The 22,991-nt window shown below is 38.1% G+C and overlaps 1 protein-coding gene across 6 annotated transcripts in view; it reads left to right on the top strand.

The window, feature by feature from the left end:
- The window catches only part of LOC122573369 (tyrosine-protein phosphatase 10D), a 55,834-nt gene that overhangs the window by 3,636 nt on the left and 29,207 nt on the right, over positions 1–22,991 (top strand). The window contains exon 1 of one of the 6 annotated variants that reach the window (XM_043739623.1): positions 22,529–22,613. The exons of the other annotated variants lie outside the window; for them this stretch is intronic. Within the exon in view, the coding sequence (XP_043595558.1) occupies positions 22,545–22,613 (69 nt within the window). The 5' untranslated portion in view covers positions 22,529–22,544. Of the gene's footprint in view, positions 1–22,528; positions 22,614–22,991 lie in introns of those variants that run through there. 6 annotated transcript variants of the gene reach the window in all.

The raw sequence follows: 22,991 nt of genomic DNA, 5'->3' as shown, positions 1-22,991 counted from the left end.
AGTCTTTAGAACGATCGAAATTGTTCTTATATTTTCATATTTTTTAGAATTTAAAGTTACCTTTGGAAGCTTATACATGTTACGACGTTATACATGGAAGCGGTATACACGCACAAGCCGTGCCGCACCATCCAAGTGATAATATTAGCGAAATTCTACGAGTCATCGATAGTAATAGGCTCTTCTTCCTGACCAGATAGAATAGCTAGATTCTGATGGAAATTTACAAATTACCAGTTATTCGATTACTTTGTTTGACGTTGTTTAAAGTATAGAAGTAAACGGTCGATGAAAAATTGTGAAATTTATCTGAAAATTATCCGAATCTCTGTTGTATTTATTATAAATTCTTCTTTCCTAATTTCTGTTAGTTTACTGTTATCTAATTTCCAACAAAGTAGATCCACGGCCTAAATATCGAGGTTTATCGATATAACGAATCATTTAAATACAAATAAATATACGATAAATGATCGTGATCGGTAAATGATGTGTATATAGAATTTCGAAATTCGTTTCAATCTTTGCCAACGTAATCGTCATAATCGTTTGCTAAATTTTCGTGCAGCATATGTAACAGTAGGATAAGCTTAGCGTTATTCGAGCTATCCGAGTTTATCTTTAAACTTTATTTTAAACTATTTAAGTCTACGCAGTTTAAGAGTAGGCCGATTTTGGCTATAAAGAGTAAACTGCTAAACTAAACTGCTGCGTCGACGACCCCACCTCGTCCAACGCAAACAAGTTTGTCTTAATAATATATATCATGAATATAATAACAAGAACAACAACGTCAGCGATAATGGTAATAATAATAATAATAATAATAATAATAATAATAATAATAATAATAATAGTAATAATAACAATAATAATAATAATAGTAATAATAATAATAAATATTCTCAGTTGTTGTTGTTATTATAATTGAGTAGCGCGTGCGTATTACTTAACTTACTTCTCCAAGTGGTTTTCTTGTTTATTTCACTAGTTGTCTCGTATAACATCTTCTCGCTGTCTCGGATAAGCTAACCACAGGAGTTATCCGAATCGTTTTGTCGTTTTTCATACTTTTTTTTTTTTCAAGTTTGTTACATGTTTTGTTTGATCGTATCTATCCTTGTTGGATCTAAACCGCGCGTTATGTTCTCACGCCCTTTCGTTATTACGTCAAAGTATTTGCAATACGCAACAAATTTGATTATTCTGTGCGAACGTTGCAGACGTTGAATTTTTAAGATGTCGAAGTTTAAGCGCATTCGTAGAAGATTTGTCTGCGGCCAAGCGTTTCGATACTTTCGTGAGCTACCGTAGATGGACGCGTGCATCGCATTTCAGAAGAGAATAATATTTCTGCTATCAAATATTTTCGATCAAATATTTTTCCACCGTAGAGAATAAAGTTAGCAGCGGATTTGTCGGTTGAAAAGTTGCCCAACTCGATAGTAGATTTCACGAGTTTCGCGATAGATGCGAATCGGATCTGGTCTCGAGCTGTGGTCAGCGATCGGTGAAGGGGAACACACGGTCGGTATCTAGTCTTCTTTTGCTCGGCTGATTTGTGTCTCCGGGTTGCGAAACTCGGTTGACTTTCCCAACGTGAGAGAACGTCGCACCTCGTATCCGGTGCGATGCCCACTGACCTTTGATTTTCAATGATCCGTTCGACCACGCGACCACGTTGTTTATCCGAACGTTGATGCATGCGTTTCAACGTCTCGACACGCTGGATTTCCGTCGATTTTGAAACGTTTCGTATCGCGGAAGTTGCGAATTGCGAAATTCCCACCGGAATAATTTTACGTTTGCCGCGAGAATTTTGCTTGGCGATTTTATTGAACGCTTCTTGTGCGAACTCGTCACTCCCATATCCAGGCATATTGCTTTCGACCGCTCGCTTGTATCAACGTAATTGCGATTTGTATCCGGTCTTATCCGGTGGCATTCTCGATGTTTTAGAGTTTGATAAGGCTGCGGGTTTCGTTTATGGTTTGGCTAAGCGAGTTCCGTGAGTCGTTCGATTTAAAAAGATTGAGATAAGAATAGGAAAGCGCGTGGCTTTTGGAGGGCTTGTTATATGATTATTCTTGTTTTTCATTTATTTATAGTTGCGTCAATTAGTGGCTTTCAGTCATTAACGACACAAAAGAATGAGAAGTTACGATTACATATTACCGTACAATTTAATTGCATTTTACGTAATTTACTAGTTCTTGTATTCGTTTAACTCGCTTTTTTCTTTGTATTAAATTGTTGTTTATAAGTAGAATATTTCTGCTACGAAGGTAACGCACCGAAAGTAGTTTTTATTTTGTCATAAGCCGAAATAGATTGCTTTCAACTAATTTCTATTTTATTTGTCTCTTTTAAGCAAATAATAAATTATCTTGGAACGTAATATTTGTTTCAATATCGTATATGTGTATCGTTGTCACATTGAACAAACGAACAAACGAACAAACGAACGAACAAATGAGCGAACAAACGAACAAATAATATTTGTTCTTAGAATCGTTTTAATTTTCATTATTTTTCCATTGTACGTGTCTGAATTTGCATGCACGACGCGATGCCTGTGATAATGTACGTATACGTAAGGCTGTAAAGAAATCGGTATTTCTGACGCAGTTCATATAATAGTAATCGGAATTTACTCGAACATATCAGGATATCAACGTCAGAAAACTGTTATTCAAGTACCTTAAATATCTCGAATGGTCATTTTTATTGACTTACCCTCTACGTATACGTATCTCTTATTATCGATAATAGAGAAAATTTGGTCTAGAAGGGTAAATATGATGGCGAACGTGACATCCTTCAGAGTCGTGCGTTTCGAGATTTCAAGCTCATCGATGTTTTTTTAAACCGGACTATACATATAGTCTTATCATCACGGCGTTATATCGTAGCTAAGAGTAAGACCAATTCAAAGATTTATTTATAATACCGTGATATCCACGTGACGTCGAATACGAGGAACTCGGAAACGTTTGATAATAGCTGCGAATAATTCGATGACTACGATAGGCAGATGGAGGAAGGAAAATTTATTTCAACAAACGTTCGAAACGACGATCATCCACTTTGATCGTCCGCGTTTCCGTGAACGATCAACCCACGACTCCGTTCGTGTAACTTGCAGTTTTAACGCGTTCTCGAATATTTCCAAACGTTGTGGAAACATCGTGATAAGCTGTTTGTTCGATTACGCTCCTCGGAAACGGACTTTGTTGAAAGTTGTAAGATCAGGCAAACGCTCAGCCTATCGAATAACAGATCGATCCGACGTTTTCCGAGTTTCTAACATTTTCGTATCGAGGATCACGCGAATATCATCTTATTACGCACTTGTCCTAACCTCGGCTATACCTATATAACCTATATACGTATAGCCTAAGCACGATGATAACAGTATACAGGCTGGTATTTAAAGGCTTGAAAAAATCATCGTCGACCTTGAAATATCGAAAAATACGTCTTTGAGGATAATTTCACGATTACTATCGTATTTGCGATGTTAATCGAATGCCATGTCAAATAATGCTCTTCCTCTGACATTTTTTCATATGCTCGATAATGAGTTGGATATTTAAGGTACTCGAGTCAGCTCCCTAGCTGCCCCTGCCCCTGCCCCTGCCCCTGCGCATGTACAGGTGTGTGCATACATACATACGTACATGCATGCATACATATTAAGGCATCGGTAGTACCTAGGGACCTATATATACACGTTCGTTAAATTATTCTTAATACCTCGAGACGTTGCGCGTTTAAAGAGTTCTTTGAAGTATATTTCTTGGAATCATTTTCCTGCGATTAGCAAATAATATATATATATATATATATATATATATATATATATATATACGAAGGTACAAAAATGCGAGATAATATTGTGCAAACGCTTTTATTTACCGATTAACGAGTACCGTGAAATCGTAGAATATCGTTGGAATAAATGAAAGTTCAAGCACGAAGGATTACTAGTAGGTGTCTCACGGTTTATCGACTAAAGGAAAGTTTCTTTAGCGAAAGTACTGTTCTGCGAACCCCGTGGCGAATGAAATCGCCATTCGTTCGATCGGACAACGCCCATTTCGATTGTTTTTAAAGACCAAGATATTGTTTATAGTTTTCGAATGTCGTTTCGTGTAGAAAATCGATGCTTGTGAGCGCCGAGCTGCTGGAAACTACTCTAGGTTATTCACGTATGCTGGTGCACGGTAACTAGGATAAGTGAAAGTGAATAAAGCAACGATCGGCATAAACGCGATGCAAAGCGAGTACCCGGGGTGCGGACACGCGTTGAAGGGCAGAAAAAATAGTAGAATTTTCGTGGGTTTTACAGTATATCGAAACATTGGAACACTGTTACTATCACGAGAGGTTAAAGTTGCATTATAGACTACGGTAAAATTTAACGTAATAGAACTTTACCAAATTTATATGGTACAGGACAAAGTCGTTGGTCATTTTATTGTATAGTATATTATTCGTTAAACGTTATTTTTACACCACTTTAACATTCTATTATAAACTGTAACAGGATGTACATTAGCAGTGAAAATGTGCGAGGTAAATGTGTCGTTTCAATTATTATATCTTTTATAATTACCTGCCAGATCAAAGAAAGGTTATCTTAATAATTACTAAATATTCAGATAAACGTTCGCGCGGAAGTTTCAACGAACGTAATCGAGCTTTTAACTCGATCGTGTATTTGGTTCAGCTTTCGGTTTGAACATTTAAATATTTCGCCGAAATAATGGACGAAATGTTCTGTCTCATCGTCCTTTGAATATAAATTTTATTCGCAGTCATCGTAAACGTTTATACTTTCTTTTAACTTCAATTGTACAAAGTGAATAGACTTCACGTTCTTTTGTTTGTCATATTTAAGATAAATTTATTATTATTATTAGTTTAATTTATTAGTTGTTATTAGGTTTTTGCGCATGTGAAATACCATCGATGTACTGCAATAGCATAAATAACAGAAATAAAAGATTTATAAGCCTTAATAGGAAAATGTAGATTTTGAACGAAGAAAACGATCCATGGTGGTCTGGAAAACAAGTAATAAAATAATAATTAACTCGAGACTATGCGATAGAACCGATAAAGTAAAGGCCATCTGTTTCAATTTGTTGGAACGAGTTGGCCTTATGGACAAACGAGTACTTCTTTCTGTTTTCCCCCTTTCTGTTCATACGTAATTAAATGACTCTCACGATTTTGATATATAAATTGATTTTTAGATCGATCGCGGCTCGATAATTAACGATCGAAAACGTTCATAATTTCTAATATTTCGCGTGGATGGTATTTCGAAAGGACCGCTTTCGTTAATTTTCCATTGAATTGGTGAAATCGAATGGCAAAATGATATGGATCGAATGGAACGCAAACTGAAATGTTATTGAGCTTCGGTTAATTACGTACATGTTCTCTTATACGTATATAATGTTTATATAAAATAAAACGTCTATTATATAAACCTAAATATGGACGTTGTATGATCGATATTGATATATTTTCTACTCTTTTAAACATCAAAGCGCGCTGAATCTTAACATTGACAAATCTTTCAACAAGTAAATAGATGGAGAAACCAAATTTGTATCTTTATACACCTTATATATCTTTGGATGTAAAAAGTTATTCCTTCGTCAAGCTAATTTGTCCAATCCTAATCACCAGTCGTAAATGAGCGACGTCGAAATAACAAAAAAAATGAATAAATGAATTGTCGATTTTTGCCTCGTGCGTGCGCTTTAAATACAATAAATCGAGAGAACGCATTGGAGAAAGGTGTTTACCGTTATTGAATCTGTTTTAAACAAACGCGAAGAATAATTTTCTTCGGCAAAAGACAAGAGATACGCGTAGCAAAGAAAGATACGAGCTTTCCAGATTCTTTCGAGTAAATAAAGGAAAGATTTATCGCGTGGAAGTAGACGATTATGTGGAAGCAGAGGTATAATGGGATATCGTCCTGCTAACGTTCTACTTGAAGAAAGTTCACGTTAAAAACGTATAATACCTCACTGGACCATATATACTTTCTCTTGGAGTAACTTGCTGCATCTTAGAGCAGATGCTTGGACGAAGAACTACAGGCTTCATATAGATTTCTCGAATCATCGTCGAATCGTGTGCAAATCGAGCCGTGGATAAATGTTTTCTCTCGCCTTCTTTTCCTCGAAACGTCGCGTAGATCAAGATGTTGCGTCAGTTATTATTCGCATATTCGTTTCTTCTTCAACAGTATCGTTCCGATATTTTTTCACGAACGAGGACAGGTTGGTCGATGCAGAAGCGATTCCGCTCATGTTCGCGAGCTAGCATGCGAATTGTTTGCGGTATTTTCGCTAGACGTGATGGGATTGAGAGAAAGCCGTGACATTATTGGCCCAGAATTCGGGGCTCATGACCGCGTGCTAATTTAAGTACTCGCTACGAGGACCCTGTCCGTCGAATGGATGGCAAATAACAGTGACGTATCGCGTTGTCGGCTTTGAATTGTGCGCGTTGCGTTATATACGCTTACTGCTTGCTGCTCGTTGCTCGCTGCTCGCTGCTCGCTGCTTGCTGCTTACTGCTTACGATGTATTAGGTCGCCGCGTGGACGTTTCGTTGGTCAATATACCGTCCGAAACACTTCCGTCAGCACCATGTTTCTCATCGATATCGACCCGTCATCGAGCTAACAACAAAATTCTGTCTTTGAAAACATCTTGAGAAAACTTTTCATCGAAAATTCGTGCCGTCATAAACGACGTTTATTCTCCATTTCTTCTTTTTCGATATTTCATTCCTACTGTTTTAGATCTACCAGGTTACAATAACTACTTTCCCATCCGATGGATGGATTTTTCGATAATGCGAACCCTTTGTCGCTCGCAGATAGCTCGATCCTCGTTGAAGTAAAAACATGCTCGTTCCCTCGATGAATTGATCTGATTTATCGTAAACGTTGCTCGGGGGCGGATTGATGCCTTTTCCTGCTTGTGCATGATATTATGATATGATACGAAGCTAGAATGCTTTGACAGATAAGTGACAGAGTACTTTGCAAATCGGATGGAAATTTGTGAAATTATATGACAATCTGTTTGTGACGCGTGGTAGTAAGATAATTACAAATAGACGTGAAATGACGACGTGAAATGTATATAATTCGTTACGTTCTTTCGATTTAATGCATTTATTAGCACTTTCGAGAAATTAATATGGCAATGTAAAATATCAAATAAAATAAAGGCGCGACACTCGTAGGTAGAGATAGCAGTGCCGAAGAATGGGAGAAACTCTCAGAACGATATATCTGAAAGTAAGACTTAAAGTTACAAAGTTATTTGTAAAGATATAAAAATTCCGTTAGTTTTTATGGTCATTAAGCAGACATGTATTTAGTTGGAGGAATAATCATCGAGATTAAAGTTGATACAAGACGAAACAATTATAGTCACGATCGTTTACGCTTTTACGCTTTTATTTATTCTACTTAATTTTGTTTTTCCATTCGTTTCCACGAGGCTTTGCTTTGATACGGTTATGCGTATAAAAGCAATCAGTTGCGCTCTCATAATTTTCTAATGGTTAGAGACATTGTCCCTAAAGTAAATGAGAAAATTACCGACGCGAAAATTAGAAAGATAAATAAATAGATAAACTAAATATGTAGGTTATGCTTTGACGTAGAAATCGATTGTAATATTCTTTGATACTTTGCGGAATATTATTATCTTTATAGGTTGTTATTTTACAGATATTGGCAGTTGAATGATCATCGTTAAATGAAAATTATTATCAAGGTCGTTATTTCGCTATTTATCGTCGTTGTTACCGCTTATTACTAAACTGCAAACTCTTACGAAAAATGTTCTGTTTGTAAACGCAAAATAAAATATAATAAATAAAATAAAAGTCGAACGTACAATGCGCGATAAAGGGATGAAACACGCGTGCCGAATTATTCGGTGAACGTTTGTTAGGCGAATGTTTTAAAAGAGTCGTACAACGAGTGCTCTGATTTAGCCTGGCACGTTATCGGATTGGAATTGTAACGATATCGAGATGGCCGTATTACGAGTAATGAGCGTGCACGTGACAAGCAATCAGTTTGCATTTAGTACGACGACAACGCGTGTACGCTGTGCTCTTTATTCGTTGGTTCGCGTGTCGTGTAAAAGTTTTGCAACCTGGCAGTTGGATAGTGATGCAGAAATTCACGCTTATGCGCGCTCGACATTCGTCGTTTATCGTGGAACGTTAAATACGCTTTGTTTTCCTATGTTATTCGAGATCGATACGTTACTGTATCCGAATGAATAAAAATTGCATTTTTACGAAATTGTATATTAAACTCTTATTCTATTAGACTGTACGTACGTATAGGACATTGAAAGAACCAAAAGAATAAAAGCGTTTAGAAGCGATATTTCAAACATTTATCGTATCACAAGTAGGAGGATTTTTCATTGAAATTCGTCATTGTCGTCGTTATTATCGTACCTAGCTAGGATTTTGTAACGTAAGAGTCGGTCATTGCCACAAAGATATCGTGATAATCCAACGGAGGAAATGCTGGCCGTAAGTCTTGGACTTGGGTTGGACAGAATAGCGGTGCTCGAAAACGCGCGCAAGGGCAAGTGCAGAGGCCGCGTGTGGTTGCCTGTGGTCGTGTGCGGTTGCTCTGCTACGTGTGTCTTGCATCCGGATGTGAGCTCGGAGTACATCCTGGTCTAGCCAGAGAGGATGCGGCCGCGTGCACAACGAAAATAGAGCAGACGGGAGAAATAAACGAGCAAACTACTCGACGCAACGCGTCGTACCGGGACCTCGCGGGTATCGCGTTGTCACGAGATCGTGCTACTTGCATGCCACGTGAATAACTTTCGAGGAAAAGAAACGCGCGATCTCGAAAGAAACTTGAACGGCGCGAAGCAAAATTTTAATCGACCGGTAGAAACGCGAGTTACACGCGTTTCCTTCGTCTAGCTGTCATATGTGAGATTCGAGCGATCGAAACGCGATTACTAGCGAAATAAAAAGCGATTGTTTAGCAACGGAGAATATCAATTTCAATGCAAATTTTCAACAAATACGGTGAGAAACGTTATATTTAATATTTTATATTTTATATTTGTTTTATAAGATGGAGCTATGATTAAGTAAATTCCAACTATTGGCCTGTTCCATAAGTAATACGGTCCAGATATCGAATCGATATCGAATTGGTTTTCACGTACTGGACAAAAATGATCGCATCTTTTTTATCTTTTTATCTTTTTTATCTTTTTAAGTTGCCCCATTTGAATTTCGTGAAATTTCGATGCTAACAATTTCCATTGTTTCGAACTTAACACACCAGATAACCCAAGAGTAGATTATCGTACAAATAAATTTGAAGTAATTTTTTGTCATTTATTCTCGCCGTGATTCTGTAAAGCGAATGGTAAACCGTAAAAGTGCATACCGTACGAGTGACAAACGTTATTCGATAATTGGATGGTCAAATTAACGATTAACCGCCGCGTTCTTTGTCCCGTCTATGCTTGTGCCGCTTACACTCTCGTTCGCAAGTCAATCGGGACATCTGCTAGTTTCGTATGGAACGTAGTAAACGGATCTAGATGGTGGAAGGAAAGATTTATCGATTGAGATTATCCGTTTGCACGATAACGATCCAAAATACGTGGTAAAGTCAGAGTGAAAATAACGAACAACGAATTCAGGCCTACATTTTGAAGCGCGCAGTGAAAGTGCGCGCACACACGCGCGAATATTCGCGCATGTTTCGTTCGTCCTTCGATCCAAGTACCACGATCAAGGAAAATTTTAACCGATTAGTTACGAAATTCAGAGAAATTTTCCAAAATTTCAATCTGACTCGTGGAATCATTTATTACGGGCGATAATAATGACGTCGAAGCAATGGAAAATTGAATAATTCGATCGTTTCACCGCTTGTACAGTTCTCACCGTACTCTATCTTTTGAAACGTCTACAATGCTAATAATTTCGAGCGAGACGTTTTAAAGAGTACGTAAAATTCCTATCTGAGATATTTTTTGCTTAATGATTCTACGTCAAATAATTTAAACGATATAAATCGAGTTTAAGCAACTGAAATAATTTAAACAGAATCGATGAAACGTTTCTTTGATCACGAAAATTGGAAATGCAGCGCCGAATCGGATGCATCCTAGTTCTTCCAATATATGGATGATAAAAGAGTCGTTTAAACGGTGGATACATAACGCAGGCGTGAGAAAAAGGAACGATTAAAAGATCTCTCGTTCGGACCACCAGTCGGCTACTTTTCTTTTACACCCTGTGACATCAGAATTCTGGGATCCTTTTGACGCATGTGGTGCATCGTTTGCATTTTTATCGCTCGCCATTTGACATCTACTTTTGCACGCGGAATAGCCGCGCGAGTGAAAAAAGGTTGGAGGATTTTCCACGCGTGGGAATATTCTGCAGTGGGAATTTCTACTAATTTGAGATTTTTAAGAAGCGGTCGTCGATCTGAACGATAACGCGGAACACGTTTCGCGTTGAGACGAGACAATATCGAAAAATGCTACGCAAGTAGACAAATGCAATGAAAAGCGTTGTAGAGATATTTGATGATTCGATTTCATTGCAGCGTATGCGATATCGAGCACGAAAAGAAAACTCGACGGGTACAGAGTTAACATTTTTCGATACGAAAAGCTGATGGATCTTAATCCAGATAGCATGTATTCGAAATTTTATCTGTTTAATTATACCCGTAAAAATAATATGAATATCGATATAATAGTTGGACAAATAAACAAAATATTTCCAAATATTTTTAGGATATAAATTTCTTTGTCATCCACGTTCATTTTCTACGAATTTCTACGGTCCTCGCTGTAAAACGATCCTTGAAACGCATTACCTGCTTATAGTACTTTGCCACGAATATCCCCAGATTTGCATACAATGTTTCGACTTATCGTAATGCAAACTGACGGATTTCGTTTCTCTCGTTCTTTGTATAAATTATCTTGCCTCGGATTATCGTTATACAAATGCTGTATGTTTCAACTTTTATTTATAGCGTTTCATCGGCGTAATTTTTCATTTTGAAAAGTGTAAACTTCTTTAGTAATCAAGGTAGATGGTTGCAATCTGTTCCTGGAACTGGAAATTCGAAACGCTTTGCCAACGCGACATGCATCGCGGCCGAACTTTGGTCGAACATCGGTCCTTTACTGCTTGGCCATTCCTTCGATGGCGTCGTAGATCGTGCGATAGAAACCTTAATTCGTTTGATTACCTGTTTCATTCGCATTTCAATCTAGTACACGTCAGTCTATAGATGCGTTGACTTTCGTGTCTCAGCTTTAATCGGATATAAATCATCTTTTAGTCACATGTAAATGTGCTAACAAATGTAACGTAACTAAAGTAAAGAAGAATCTTTTTTCTACTCTATCGTAATTTAATGCCTACGTTTCTCTCTACGATGTATTCGCATTTGTACGATCGGTACTCTTCCCAGTCCAGAAAGGTTAAGACGTTGTTCGACGTTTCTGGTCGTCTGTGCGCGTTCCTTTGTCACGAACAGCTCGCTCGGTTCTCAAGGGGACTGCCTTTCACTAATCTGCATCTGACGTGTCGGCAGACGATTTTTGTTTTTAAAGCCACGACGTTTGACGTCAAACGTCAAGCGTAAAATCGTCAAACGGAAAAGGGTAAATTTCAACGCACCGCGTAAGATGTCTCACGGCGTACGAGAGAAAAAAAGGCGTTTCGATCGTTGATGTTTGCGTGGATTAAAAGCGTTTTATGACTGGTCGAACAACCGTTCTCCGCCGCCTCCGCTCTTTCGAGATGCGTGTATATGTGCGTGTGTGTGTGTGTATGTCCGCAAAGTTCCGTTACGCTGCGCATAATTACGCGAGTCCAACTCAGACACCTAGAAACGCGTTTTGCGTGGGTACAATAGCTGGAACCATCGAGCTAACTATGTAGCTAGCGATATCGAATCTAACGACGTCTATCGGAAGAATTGTCAGAGTTGAACGCGAGTACCTTGCACGGCAATCTCTTGAAACGGATACTTGTACGTTCAGGTGAAAATCGTATTGGCGTTTCTTATTTGGCACGTGTACGACGAGAGATGGAGAAAAGTTTGCAGGAAAGGCTGAAACTTTGCATGGAAACATTTGAAAGGAGATAGCTTAGATATGTACGTTTTCGATAAATACACGCAGATAGAATAGATGATGGGAATATGCAGTAAATTTTCCAATTTTCGCGCTTGATCCTTTCTAATATAATGATACTAATAATAACGATAACAGTCACCTCTCGGCTTTCGCCTATTCCAATCTCCTGCTTTTCCTACTTTTATCATCTTCCATTTTACTTATTTCCTACTTTACCACATATACTCTAAACATCCTTTAAGTCTAATAATAATAATAATAATAATAATAATACGTTGTTTCCACTCGCTCTTCTCTTCGAAAGCACAATTACATATCAAGAATATGATGTTGCTGCAACTACGAATATCTTAGGATCTTAGGATCTTACGAATAACCGAAATATCGTTGTTTGGAAATCAATTAACCAGCTACTGTGAAAAATTTCCGCAGTTGATGCACTTTGAGAGTTTCATGCTCGTAGGGGCGATTACGTAAATCTTTAATTACGCACAGCCAAAAGTTACAGGAGCGCGCGCACGCACATACCGTCATCGGTCAAAGTGGAACGTGCAGTGTACCAAACGCGTTTGGAAACCGTTCGCTTCTTGCATCGCGTTGCTCCTTTTCCGATTAATTATGTCACGGTTTCGTCACGGTTTCTATTTTTCGCTCAAGTAAATCGCTTTCGTCTCACGAATCGGCGTGAATTCTGCTTTTTCTTTTCTCTTTTGTAACGTAATTGCTCACTGTACAGCGATGTGTAAATGATTTCTAACGATGATAATTCGATATTTGGTTAAACGAGAAAATTTTGAACGAATAACGCTTGTTGGGAAGAAAATAATGATACCGTGTGTATGAAACATTTATGACGATTGATCGGCGTTGTTGAATTCTGTTGTTTGTCTGTTCTTTTATTCAAACGTATATAAATAAGATTGTTCGATTGCTCCTTTTTTCTCGATATATCATAATTTCTAGTTAATTTATTAAAACGATAGATTACTTTTTGTTTCGATAAGACGATCGGTCTCTGCAAACTATATATTTTCTATATATTTTTCATTGAATTTTAAAGGAAATTCTCCATTTCTCCCGTGTTAATCAACTGCCCACTTTGCGAAATATCTAAATCTTGCCTGACCTTCCTCTTTCACGACTCGCAAATGGCTTGAGAGCTTTCGTTCGAAACGCTGTTACTGGCATACACTCCACTGATAAATATCCGATAAATATCCGATAAATATCCGATAAATATCCAGACACTTTGATATATCTCGCCACGAAATGTAAACTCTGCCACCGTACATAATAATTAATTAAAAATAAATTAAATATCACAAGCGATGGAATAAAGTGATTCGTGGAATGAGAAGATGATAAATTGGAAGAAATACTAAACTAAATAAAATGAATGGTTTTTTATGTAATCAGCAGGTAATAAATTTAAATTATCGATCGAATGTACGATTCATGCATATAACGTCTATTTCATATACCACGTAGGTACTACTTTTTACAGCGCTTGAAGAAAAATCTTCTTTGCCGATGATTTGAAAATTACACGATCTCGCGATAAAGAGTTTCCCACGCAACAAGGTGCCGAGGCATTGTGATTTTATTATTTCATAGCTTGCAAAATAATGGCCGTTTAAAATGGCTGCAGATGCTTCTTATTCGTAATTTCGTTATTAAATCGATACATTGTGAACGGAGCAGGTATCGTGCCGAGCTGTTATATACTTTCGAGCGGTTCGCATAATAATAATAATAATAATAATAATAATAATAATAATAATAACAACAACAACAACAACAACAACAACAACAACAACAACACAGTAACGTTAATAACTGAAAGGATAGGAAAATTATCAGTTATGTAAAATTTAAAGCTTCGACTCTGTTCGAAAAATAACAGACGATGTGGAAAAAGTGACTTGGAACGTGATTAATAACTCGAATAAATGGAGATTTCCCGCAGTTTTAGTTTGATTGTTTCTCTTTTGTTCTTTCTCTTTTTCCTGTTTCCTTTCTGGAGAATTCATCGATTGCGTAAAACGTCGTATTACACAAGTTAGCAGAAACGTATCGAGCATCTGGTAAACAGGAAGTCGGATCGTTAAGCACACACGCAGATCTTATCCGACGATTACCGGTTGGATTCAGCTATTGTCAGGATATTGCATCGTCGGATTAGATCGTTTCGCGGAAGGATGGTCGTTGCTGGCAGTTTCGCGGATGGTCTTTTGTGCATTAAATTGATCGAAGCTGTGATTTTCTTTTATTTGCCAGTGTTGCGATTTTTTGTTGAAATTTGCCTGGAATCAATCGCCATGTTATTACCTTCACATATGCCTGTACGGTACAACGATAAAATCTTAAGAAACTTTGACTTAAAGATAATTGTACATATTCCTTTTTTTTTTTTATACAGGCGCACGAAGGACAGAACTTTCGTTCGTAATATTTTATTCCGGGCACATGGATTATTTTAATTGTTTTACTTGTTATTTAAATTATCGTGGGGATATGAATTTTCATTTTAACTTTAGTCCTAATTTTGCTGGAAGAGTGTCGCTTTACGGTTACTTTATGTAAATTAGAGAGAGATAGACAGATAAGATAGCTTTACTAAGGCCCAATTATGTTACGCAAGTGATTTACCGTAAAAATAATTGTTCTTTTTTTAACAAGAACGATTATCATTATCTAGCTCTCTACACATAAACTATTATAACTGTCGTTACCTAGTTTCGATGCTTTTAATCTCAAAGCACTTGAATTATTCGTATTTTGCACGTATAGTAGTTTCGCGAAACGAATGCTTCTTTAGTTTATTTACCGATATATAAACGTTAACGTTTACTTTTTCTATTTGCTAGTTTCGTTAACTGAATCGTTAAATTAATAACACAGATACGTCGACTTTTTAGTCGGGTCGATCGTAACTCGAATATAGTTTATCTTTGAAACAAACGAAACAACACCTAAAGAAATCTCTAAGCGTCTCTGAGAAAAGGAATAGTTGCATTCTATATTGGAGAGAGTCGCAATTAAGCAATTAAACGACGAGACGTAACTCGTCTTCCTCGGTTAACAGATCGAAGAATGAATTTTGATTTAATCGTTTTCATTGAAACTATTTACTATTAAAGCAATACCATTTAAGAAAAGCGGTTGATCTATTATTTTTCTTATTCCTACGATCGGTCGGCAGAAATCATTTCTTTTATGCGCAGTCACATAAAAACGCGCGCGCGCGCTCACGTATACAGAGTGTTTTATAGTTAAGCCAACATTTCATAATAGAAATACATGTTTGAAATTCTAAATGTTTCTCGTTTGAGATACCTTATCGAATATACTGTAGCATTTTAGTCGTTTAACGTACGTATATTCCACGAGTTAAGTGACAAATTACAGTGAATGAGCTGCGTTATCTCATTTTGTTTGATTTCTATGTTAGCTGCACCATTCGTATGACAAGAACGTTTACGATACGTATTTAAAAATTATACCTATTGCTTAATAATCAACATTCGTGACACGAGCATTTACGTGAAAAATAAATAAAGAAAAGTTTTAAAAGTTTCATTTATATCTCTTTATTACTATTTCTTCCTTTATCTAGATTCTACGATTACGTAATATTTCAAGAGATATTTATAACGCTATGATAAACCATTTTCCTCGAAGCAAGAAATTTTTTCATGTTTCGGATTGCCGAATATCCGTTATTTCGATACGTATTTTATACTTTAAAACCATATATTTTGCCTGTACTTTCCAATATTCTACTTTCGCATCGCATTTATATGCTACTTTCCTGCATATTTCTTAATGGATCAACAAATTTTACAAAATAAAAAAGAGATGCAATTCCAAATGTATATAATTTGATTTATATTTCGGAATAAAGATAACGTATGTTGATTTTCTTCGATTTAAACAAAATATCTTGTGAAATAACTGAATCAAAGTAACTCGTCATATTTTTCCATCATCGAATTTACATACGGTTCGTAACAGATTCGTAACGGATTCGTAGCAGATTCGTAGCAGATTCGTAGCAGATTCGTAACACGTTTAATTCGGAAAAATGCATAAAATTTTTCCGTGTCGTCGGCGACACTGCTACGAATTGCTACTGTAAAAACGCAATACACCTGCAAATTTGAAAATTTGCAATTTTTTTTGCAAAATTGATCTTTCAAAAATTAGCAAAAAAAGGAAAGAAAAGAAAGGATCTGCAGATTCGCGTCTGGGTCACGAAGATCTCCAACAGGAATCGCCCAACGAACATCGCAAAATTATAAAGAGTGGCTTTCTTTTTTTTCTTTCTTTTTTTTTCTTTTTTCTTTTTCCTTCTTTTGTCGTTTCGACGAGAAAAGAAGGAGGGACAATTGAGTTCGTCGCGTACACTTTTTCCATTCGATTAGTAAAATTTTCACGGACGTAAGGACTTTCTCTCCGAAATTCGATTCAAAGGGACCGTGGTGCTCGTTTTTCTCGAGAATGTTTGTCTCTGACAAACCCAAGACCTTTCGGTTTACGCCATTAGGTATTCCACGCAGGGACGCCACGTATAGTTTATTTAGAGATTCGGGGCTCATCCGTGAACGAAAAACCGGAGCAGAACAGAACGAATATACACGGAATTCCTGTAACGGCGACGAATATTCGTTCGTGAAACTAGAATCTGAGCGAATTAGAGTATATCGGTAGAATTTGCTCAATTAAAATATCGATGATCGTTCGGAATCGTACTCTCGTAGCCTCGGCGATCGTCGATGATTTTCCTATATGTTGTAGAGATCAAGGTTTCGAACGACTTTTCCCTCTACGTTTATACCGCCTCGCTTTCGCCTTAGCTTTCGAGATACATGTTCGAAAAACACTGTCGGCGTTATTTTATCCGGCCGTCGTAAGCGTGCTGGCAAACGACGCGAATATATATAAACAGAATTCGGCGTAGCGATATCGACGGTTTTTCGCGAATATCTGGCAAACTAGGGCCGAGCGGCGGTTACATGTATAGGAAAAATATTGCCACTGAATCATGCCACCGACAACATGTTCGAAAGTCATCGAAATCGAACAATTGCCACTCGCAGAAGTGGATGCCGTACGATTTTTCGTTCGAGACGTAAAATAAATCCGTGCATCGATTGCGCAACGTGGATCGGCGAGCGTGACCTTCCTTCGGCCAAACGATACACGTACGTACATACCTGTAACTTACGTAACTTGTTAACGATATATAGAAACGACGCCGAGCGTTGTATACGCAAAGCGTTGTTACGAGTACGTCGCATCCTGTCTGCAGGCGTACGCGTAAATGAGAAGAAAACGCGTTGTACTTGGGCCACGTGTTTGCGATCGAAAGCGTGTAAGTTGAACGGCGATAAAAACCGCAAGCGATTCGGCCGCGACAGACTTGCCCATGGCAGACATACTTCTTCCCTGGTCGTGGACATTGAAAGCGAACACGGAGAAAGCGTACGTACATCGTACATACGTTAAAAGTAAACGGGCCTCGATAGATCGTTTCATCGATCACCTGATAATATCTGTCTGGTTGGATCTAATAGTTTCTTAAATCGTTCGTTCTCGTGATTTCTTATCTATGCTGTTTCTATCAATTTCTATCTATTTCATATCATCATATTTCATAAACTATATATTGTTTTAATAGTTTCAAGAATACGTAGGAAGGAATTTCTTAGTTACTCGCTGTCCTTTGATAGAACAAGATTAATTTATATCAGTCAGTTTTATGCGCAGACGTTGTTAAACTCGGAAGGAAGAGAAATTTGATCGCACCATTGTTCCACGAGGATTATTTGCGCTTGAGTTTACAAGTGCTATTCCACGTTATTGGAACTTGTGTCAAAGTCTCGAGAACTAGTTGGTGCGAGTTAAGAGGTAATCGTTCGAAGCAAGCGTTCTTGCGTGCCTTGGTATTGCTTTCGCGATAATCGCGCTAGATATTTTCCGAATATGTACCGCGAAAATATCCTACGCCAGACGGCGGATTTTGCAAAGAAAGAGAAATAATTGATAAGTAAAAGGAATCTAACGAAAAAATGAATGTGACTTTCTTTAATAGGTGAATTGTTGGAAAACGTGAACGACGTTTTATTTATATATGTATGTATGTATATATGTATGTGTGAGATGCTGTCACGGGTACGGTATTTTTTCCCGAAAGTCAGGAAACGTCTGCGTTTCAACATCTAATTTCGAAAGTGAAAGTTTTGATTTTAGCATTGTAATAAATCGTGGAATTGGAAATTTTTCGTTCATATAATAATAATAATAATAATAATAATAATAATAATAATAATAATTACATTGGTCGGAGAAAATTGTATAAAGGAAGTAAAAGATGCACGAATTTACGGACCACTTTGGTAAAATTGAAAAGTTGCAAATTAAAAACGATTGCGTTCTGTCTAGATATCGATTGAAATATATCAAAGGAAAGGCGAAAAGAGACGGAGAAAAACAGTCAGAATCAACGATACTTGAACCTTATAACAAAGAAATAGAAATAAAGGGCTATCGTAAAATATAACGGTATCCTTTAAACGTCGATTCGACTAGGCAAAAAACAGTAAAATATATCGACGAGATGTCAACAGAGATCTACGAGGATTCTTGCAGAGATATTCTCACGTTTTTATGTGTCGTACGAGTCACGAGTCAGAATCGGAATCGGAATCAATGACATTCAGTATCAATCGTGATGGCGATACTTACGCCTAACGGAATACGAACGTGAATTCTCGTGGTATTTTTAGTACTCGTCGACTGGTGAGCCGGCAGCTAACGTATAGATTGTTGCACCCCTGCTCCATTATGATTTATCTCGTTAAACGGCACGACGAACGCGTCTCTATTTACGCCGAGTCGTCGCATCGAGCTCGATCGCGAGTTGCGACGACCGTCTATCTATCCGTCTCTCTTTCTGTACAATGTACGAGCTGCTTTGGAATTTCGCGCGACACGTCGCATCGGTATACGCGTAACGTTCGCTGCACCATCTAATCCGCGTACTCCAGCGTATTCCGTGTTCGAGGCATTCGTGCGCGTTAGACACCACTCGCCAACAGAGAATAAACGACTCGCGGTTTTTTTAACGAATCAAACGAATCGGCGACTGACGGAGAAAAGAAAATTCCAGTAGATCGTCGAGAACGTAATTTATCTTTTTCACTGGTACCGTTTCATCGATATTGGGAAAATTGAGCAGCTCGTAACGAAGACGATCTCGGTGAAATTTTTCAGGCTTTTTACATACTAACGTATTCCGCTACCTTCATCTTGAGCGTTGCAACTCCGAAACATCCCTCTCATTTACCTCTTAGAATTCAGCGATTTACATACGCGCAAGATGTCGCACGTTGATTCGTACAGTTAGTATTCGTTAAGCACGACACGAGTCACGCGCGCTACGTCACGTTTGCTTGCGATTCTAAATCAATACAGGGTCGTCTAAATTCCTAATGTAATCGTGTTGTTGCATCGCGACAAGTGAACCGATACACGTAAAACGATACGTTAGCGTGCAACAATACTTGAACGTATTTGAAATATTTGATACATCGACGAAGTCAAGTTGATTTGCTGCTTTATTTGAATTCTCATCGTAGAACAATGCCTTTCTTCTGTCCGCTTTCGAAAGTGTCAAGACAAGCATACGATGGCTACATCGTAGCGATAGTTTTCGCATTAAACGAGCTTGACGTTTAATTTTAAAGTAAGAGAGTATAGTATGATGAAAAGATTCGGAGTTTATGCGTACTCGATAATCTCCATCTCATCATCGATGGTGTAAGGTGTAAAAACCCGTTTCTCGTGTTTAGAATAGAATAACGATATCTGCTATAGCGTGGCGATGAATACGGTATCGTAGACTAATCGCAAGTTGCGTCGGTTGTTTCGACGGAGAATCAAAATATTTTACTTTTCGAGGATTTAACGCGATACGAATTCGTTAACGTTAATCTTAGATATTGAGATTAATCGTATCGTATATCTTAATTTTTGTTCGATCGGCACATTCGTTCGATATTTCATTTTACTACAGTTTAATGCCATATTCGTTCAAGAAGGCCGTATACACTGGACGATATGTTTGACGAGGTGGCGAAATCTGATCAATTTCGTTCACGGGCGCGTTATTTATCGATTATCGTTACAATTAAATATTTATCGCGCGTTACAGTTAAATTTACAATATCGTTACGTTTAGACCTATTTCTCCTTCTAAAAACCAGAGATTGGCATCTAATTTACGAGATGGTAAGGCGACGATTTACGTTGAAATAATTATTACGCATGACTATTGTGATATCGTGATCGCGTGTTACATAAAGCGAAATCGTAGCATTTCTGTGTCGCGATATTGCGTATCTGGATCATGATACAGAGGCACCCGACCAGACGAGGCCACCAGTCAATGGCAAAGAGGCATAAACCTTTGTGGTATTTATAGTATACATTTATAGTATCATAGTGAACGCTCATATTCTTTGCTATTGGATAAGTTATACAGCAGAAGTCTGATTATCATCCGAGTTTCATTCTATTCATAGCAGGACGACCCCGGATAGCCGAGGCCATTCCAAGAATCGAATCGTACTATCGAAATCTCGTTAACGAAAGAATCAAATATGTTGCCTATGTACACGTATATAAGTTTTTTTTATATTTTCATCTGCATTTTAGAAAGCGATATCGATGCTGACCTTTTTCTTTAGTTCGACTCTTAAAATTCGACTCTTAAAATTCGACTCTTAAAATTCGACTCTTAAAATTCGACTTTCTTCAAACTCGACTCTGAAAGGTCTAGAAATAATGCTAGAAATCTTTGGATCGATCGGAGCCATGAGATAATAATTTGATCGAACCGAGATGAAACCGGGAGCGAATCGAGAGAGGACCGGTGATAGCTAAATCTACGTTGGCGTCGCGTTTCAATGACGAGCAACCATAATCAGCGGCAACGTACGCGCGTAAAGTAATTTCCGGCAAATTCCGCTCCAACCCTGTCCGAATGAAATTCTCCGTCGGTTTCCCACGCGCGTATATACACGCACACATACACGCACGTATATACAGACGCCATATGCCCTTGTACATCCCGATTCATAAGTATCAGTAAATTTGCGAAAAATTCGGTGAAACCAGAATGCCAGGGGAGTTATAAAAAATTGTACAATCGTTTGAAAATGTGTACAGTGTACGTTGTATTTGTTATAGCATTCCGTACTTTTGTACAACTAGACAAATTTCATACTACGGATTAAAAGTTCTTTAAATAGGCTTAAAAGCATTGCGAAATATCGTGGCCTACCGATAGGATAGGACCGATCCAATGAATCCACGATACAATAAAATCTAAAATGTTTTACGTACTTCCACGAAGTATTGCACCGTGTATATTTTCTAACTTGTGTATCCATCATTTCTTCGCATTGATTTCAAATTTTATCGACATAATACGAAATGTTTTACATCACGCGTTGTTATACTTTGCGTAAAAGTTTTCTATGATAGATGTTGAAACGTTTCCGCGAGCCACATGTGCTAATACGTGGCTGGTTTCGTTTAAAGTGATAAATCTTCTTTTATGGTCTATTTATGAACGGGAGTGTACATATGGCACGACCCAGCGGATGGGTTATTTCGCTGTTCTTCGTACAATTAGGAATTCCTGTCGTCGTTCGCGACGACGTGACGCGCGCCCAAGCGCCGGATGAAAAGAGCTACGACGAGGAAAAGGGAGCGCGCGCGAGCTGGTCGGATTCTGTGGGAAACGGAGAGGCGAAACGAAGGAGGGATCGATATGTAGGGAGCTGAACGTCGCGACCGGATCTAGGAAAAGCGGCTCGAGGCTTGCACGCGCGCCATCGTCGCGACGGAGGAAATTTTTCGGAATTGGTAAAGAAGAACTTGGAAAACTTGTTGCGCGAATAGGCGATAGTTTATCGGAAGAGGCTGGATAAGGAGAAACAGGCAAGAGACGGAGCAGGCTGTCGGTGAATTCCAACAAGTTAGAAAATCGAAATTACCGATATGGTTGAGAACGTTGCGTTAATACCGTTCGAACGATGACGAGAACTTGAACGGTAGAACGTTGGAGACGAGTCGATAATGCGAGAGAGACAAGGACCGAGGATGTTGGTATGGATGTTGGTTTCTCAGAGATCTCGAAGGGAAGAAGAATCTCGATTGCTCGTCGTATGCAAAATGAAATTTTCGGCTTTTCATGGTATAGAAGCAGCCGAGGTTACGAAAATCTCAACCCAATAACCAAACGACGCTGTAAGAGTTGCTCGAATGAACGAATTGCTCCCTGTGACGTTGGAATACGATACAGTTTCCTCTCGTTCCTTCGCTGAAACGGAGGTACCAATGACAGATAGAACGGTCAAATTGATATCGTTTTTTTTTTTTTCATATATATATTATTCGCTGTCCGCTGCAAAGTGTCGCGTTGCGGTTGAGTAACGGCATTATAAATTTGCGGTGCGCCTCTTTCCCACGTCTGTCTCACCGCTTCCGGCATACCGTGAACACTGTATAGTATACACTGTACATTGTAAGCATGTACCAGCGATAGCACTCTATCGGAGTTCATAGTTACGAGCATCGTCGTCGATAATATCGCTACGAGTCGATTTTTAAACTATCGGGTCGTCCGAAAAGTTTCTTTCGTTCTATAAGGGAGTAATGGATGTACAACATTTCCCGTTTTATATTATTTTATCGAATTACGTATGATCC

The sequence above is a fragment of the Bombus pyrosoma genome, linkage group LG12 (assembly GCF_014825855.1).
Source record: "Bombus pyrosoma isolate SC7728 linkage group LG12, ASM1482585v1, whole genome shotgun sequence".
NCBI classification, from domain to species: domain Eukaryota; kingdom Metazoa; phylum Arthropoda; class Insecta; order Hymenoptera; family Apidae; genus Bombus; species Bombus pyrosoma.
The sequence above is the reverse complement of the archived record's forward strand: the minus strand, read 5'-3'. Positions and strand labels throughout refer to the sequence as shown.